Raw genomic sequence first — 5,157 nt, forward strand, 5'->3', positions numbered from 1 at the left:
TTCTAAAAACATCTCAGCATTGTCCTTCTGTGAAGATTTGTTTAAAGAGGTGCCTGGAAATAAAACTATTAATAATATCACAGGAGAACTGAATAAACATATTTATAATATCTTAAATGTAACTACCATGATTTTTTAAAGATCCATATACAGTGTCCTGAATCAATTTTGAATTTCCTTTAGAATATGATCTTTGAATTGATTTTGTAGGAGTTGAAAACGTGTCTAAAAAATATGAATATCTCAATTTAGTCCAAAATGGATCATAATAAAAATTTAAAAATAAATAAATACAATTAAGAGATTTTCTCTTAAAAGAAATCATGAATTATGTGTATTATTGTGTAAAATTAATATATATATAATTCACTTAATTTATATTTGACCCTTAATATACACCAAATATGAATGAATAAGTCAAGAAATTGTATTGCTATTAATACCAACCATTCATAATTACATTTAAGATAAAAGCTGCTAATTATATTTTTATTATTTAAATTTGACTAAGGTCTATTTTGGACTAAAAAAATTAATAAATAATAATAATAAAAAAAATAATGAGCTGAACTTTACTATTATATGAATCAATATATTATTTACTTTGTAGTTTATTTGGAGTTTGGACTATAGCTTCCGAAAACATATCAGCATCGTCCTCATGTGAAGATTTGTTTAATGAGGTGTCTGGAAATAAAACTATTAATAATATCACAGGAGAACTGAATAAACATATTTATAAATTATAATATCTTAAATTTAACTACCATAATTTTTAAAAGATCTATATACAGTGTCCTGAATCAATTTTGATTTTTGAATTTTGACCAGATTGCTAGAAATCTCAGATGTTTCACTATGTTTCAATTTTTTTGATGGTAATTATTGCCTACTAAGTTAAAAAAAAACTCATTTTGAAATTGATCAAGTTTACTAATTTGATTTTGATCGTCATACTTTGTTGTATCATTGGAGGAGTTGGTTAGTCATCAATCAATGTGTTGTTACAATTTGATTCATCCTCACTACCAGAAGATATTTTTTTTCTGGCTCTAGATTTTCGTTGGGTTTTTTGAGTATCTTCGTATTCGGTATTTACTTCAGATAAATTATATTGTACAGCATCACTCATTTTTTTATTAGCTTTTTCAAAATTATCTGAGGAAATAAAAATATTTATTAAACTAGGTATATTATATTATGATATAAAATAATATTAAAATTATATAATATAACAGTCTCACCACTTGACCCAATAACTTTTACTACATCCCAGCTTTGCCATGACTCTTTGGGTGAACTCATTGTAGCAACCATTTTATTATACTGATTTTGGTTATTAACATGAACAGGGAATACACATTTTTTTTTATCTTTTGACAGCCATCTAATTGGAACTACTAATCTAAATGGACACCATCAAGGAATTCAACTACTTGAAATTTACTATAAGTAAATAATAGCATTAGATACAGTATAATATTGTTATTATTACAATTAAGAAATACCTTATACCAATTACAATTTACTTTAACTTACTTAATACAGAAATGTATAACATAATATGATTTATTATCCATCTTTATTTTACAACTGTATATTATTGAATAAGGAGTAAGGAATAAAGAATAAAGAAATATTTAGATTATAGAGGTTTTTACAAAGTGTTGAATAAAAAAAGTTAGGATTTAGGTATAAAATTAATGTAAGTAGATATTAATATGTACAATTTAAATTATTAAATATTTTAATAATGTTCAGTTTTATCGGTGTGGAGTATAGGAAATGCAGCAGTTGAATTAGTTTCAGGTATGTTGTAAGAAAAATATTTACACATCACTGAGCTTACTGGCCACATTTTATAATTATTAGACAAATTATTTACTTCAAATATATTCAAAAGTGAGGATCGACATGGTACTTATATACTGATATAAGTCTCGTTTTTCCAAATACTCTTTTCCAATTAAAAAATATTGTTTAGTTTTATTATTGTACACTATGTTTTCACTAAAGCAATTATATTTTCTTTAATACCAACACAATTATTATTTATATCATCAACTTTCAAAGTAAAACTATAAAAATATGCTTCTTTAAATTGAGTACAAAAAAAAAACTATCAAATAGAGGTCCATCACTGTGCTCTTTTTTTATACTTAATTTCATTATTATTTATTAATTTTAAACAATCAATTTTCAAATTATTTTCTATCTCTGTATAGCGTCTAGCTATTTGTTGTAATGGCTTATCATCTTTACGAATTTTTTTTTTCAATTTTTCTAAGTAGTTTTCAAATCTATATGCACTAAAATTATCTAAAGGTCCAAATTGTTCTACATCATCAACTAAATGTAACAACCCATGTACATTATAATTAATATTATGACTTCCATAAAGAGACTTAAATGATGTTACATAATGTGATAATAGTTTCCTAGCATAATTAATGAATTGTTCATTTTCGCAATACATTTAAGAACTTAAAATTGTCATAACGATGTTAAGAGTTAAAAAATTGTTATAGACATCTGAACGCAGTACATTTTTAAATACTACAGGTCCAGTATAGTTAAGCAAAAGTCGAAATTCTGTGCCTTTCCACTGCCTAAAATACAACATTGATCGTGGTTTTCTTTGGAATTCTAAGGGAACATTATGTCTGATGTTTTCAAGAGTGTCAGATATTTGTTTTATACTTTGAGATGACAATCGAACATTCAGTTCACCAGTATGCCATAAATTTATCATTTTTTAAACACACCCAAATTAACTAAATGCAAATAATCATATGGAACATTGCTTACAAGTCCAAAATCCTGTAACTTTTCAAGTGGACTTGTACCTTGATGATAATCAGTGTCTTTATGCTCTAAGAAATCTATGTCAGTCCTTTTATTACCAATAAAATCAGGAAAACACACTCTATTTCTTATATATTCACCCTCAACATCACATTTAGAGCAGCTTGAATAACCACTGTGATGTTTGACATTCATAATGTAAGCTTTTGCAGGTGCGTCAGCACAAACAATTTTTACACAAACATTATATTGTTGTCCTTTATAAGTTAAGCCACTACCGATTAATTGATTAGTTTCACTAATAAAGTCATCCAAATATTGATGAATGTCAGATGGCTTTTTATTGTAACCATTATATAAACCAATTTGAAAGACATAATTTGTTTTAAATATACTACCTAAAATTGGCCAAAATTGACTATTTGATGATTTACTTATAGGTAATCCATCTATATTTATAATTAGATCAAGTTGGTTGGACTCATTTTCCTGCTGGTTAATTACAGTTAAATACTTTACAAGACATTTTTTTAAGCCATTATGCCAATATAAACCTGGATGAACAATTCTTATTTCGGTAAACATTCATATTATTTTCTCTAAAAGCCTTAATAGCATTGTCCATGCTATTCCTTAGTGTTGTACTTAAATTTAGGTTTGGAAGCTATAACTACAAATACCCAACTAATTATGCATACACTGCTAAAAACAAGAATAATAAAATAAATAAATATATATATATGCCAAACACTGGGATTTTAAATGAACCTAGTGTTTGGCACAATATGTTAAACACTGGTACTTTATGTTTTAGAAATCTAGTTATTGGCAGTTTAATATTACACATTCAATAATGTTAATATTACTGCACAATATACATAATTAATTAAAGTATGCTTTAATGAATATTTTTATAATAATAGCATTAACTTACCTTGAATATTCGTAGCGCAAAAAAAAATTAGGCTTTAGGGTTTGTTATTATTTTTGATAAGAAATATAAGTTTATGACGTTTTCAATAAAAAAATTATTTTGATTATTTTTTGTTTTGAAGTTAGCAACGGAATTCTTACACTATTTTAAAGTCGATGATTTTAACTATTAAACTGATAACCAACAATGACGTTATAATTAAACGGTTCTTATCAAATATAATTTCTAAGATTGATTGTCAAAGACTCAGTGAGTGCCAATAACCGGTGCAGTTACCCTATATCAATTATTTCAATTAAAAACATTAATGCATATTTTACTAAACTTTGGAGGACCATAGTTAATAAACTAGTGAACCAAAATTGATGAGTTGATTATCAAAATTTTCAGAAAAAAAAGCTTTACCGAAAAATATAGTAGTTACCATTTGAAAAAATAAAGTTGATTTTGCTGTTGGTATACCTGCGTGTTTAAAAATTTTGTAATTGTTATAAAAAAATTTCTTGATAAAAATAAAGAAACACGTATTTTTTCATTTTAACGAAATTCTATTTCATCGATCCATAATTGTTAAAAAAAACCCGCGTACAATGACATAAGATACATTCTGTATAATTTATTTGCTTATAAATGTTTTCGTTTGTTTTGTATGAATACGCATTTAACAAAGTTCGTAGAAGTTGTTGTAATTATTGTCTTAAAAGTTAAAAATACCTATTTCAGTTTTTAATATTGTTTATGTACCTACCTATATTGGTTCTTATTAGTTTGTTTAAATTAATAGGTATTGTCTATTTTAATTTTCTATCCCATTTAAAAATCCTAAAATGGTATGTGTAATATATTTCTGACATCCTCTAAAAGATTAAATAAATAACATTAGTAAAAACAAAGAAAATTTAAAAATTACGTAAATAAAAGTTTATATATAATCTTATAACAATATTAAAAATAGATTTAGAATAGCAGTTGATACTCAATTAATTTATTATACCTAATTATTTTTATTTACTAGTAATCATAGTAACTTAGGTTTGTATTTGAATGATGAATTTAAAAAATAATGATCAACTGAACCATTATTGATAGGTAGGCCACTGATATTGATTAGTGAGTAAGCTATTTTATAGTAACATTTGAATTTAAATTATAAATGTGTTAAATTTTAAGGTTACTGGTTAAAAAGTACCAGTTTGTTTTATATGATTTGCTTGATGAAGAAATTGTATGTAGGCAGTAGGTACTTAGTATGACGTAGGTATAGGTAGAAGCACCTAGGCACCTATTAATTGTTATATATATATTGTTCTTATATGTATATTTGAATTAAAAGGTTTTTGTATAATTGTATTAAATGTTATGAAAATTTAAGACAAGGTTTTATATGGTTATATTTACCATATTTTATTTATACAAAT

At 25.1% G+C, this 5,157-nt stretch overlaps 1 protein-coding gene across 1 annotated transcript; it reads right to left on the reverse strand.

Annotated features, from left to right (window-relative positions):
* Positions 1-2,748: 2,748 nt before the first annotated feature.
* Positions 2,749-3,390, reverse strand: LOC115033119. The gene has a single exon (XM_029485148.1). It carries the CDS (start codon positions 3,388-3,390, stop codon positions 2,749-2,751), a length of 642 nt encoding a protein of 213 aa, XP_029341008.1.
* Positions 3,391-5,157: the final 1,767 nt, after the last annotated feature.

The sequence above is a fragment of the Acyrthosiphon pisum genome, chromosome X (assembly GCF_005508785.2).
Source record: "Acyrthosiphon pisum isolate AL4f chromosome X, pea_aphid_22Mar2018_4r6ur, whole genome shotgun sequence".
NCBI classification, from domain to species: Eukaryota; Metazoa; Arthropoda; class Insecta; order Hemiptera; family Aphididae; genus Acyrthosiphon; species Acyrthosiphon pisum.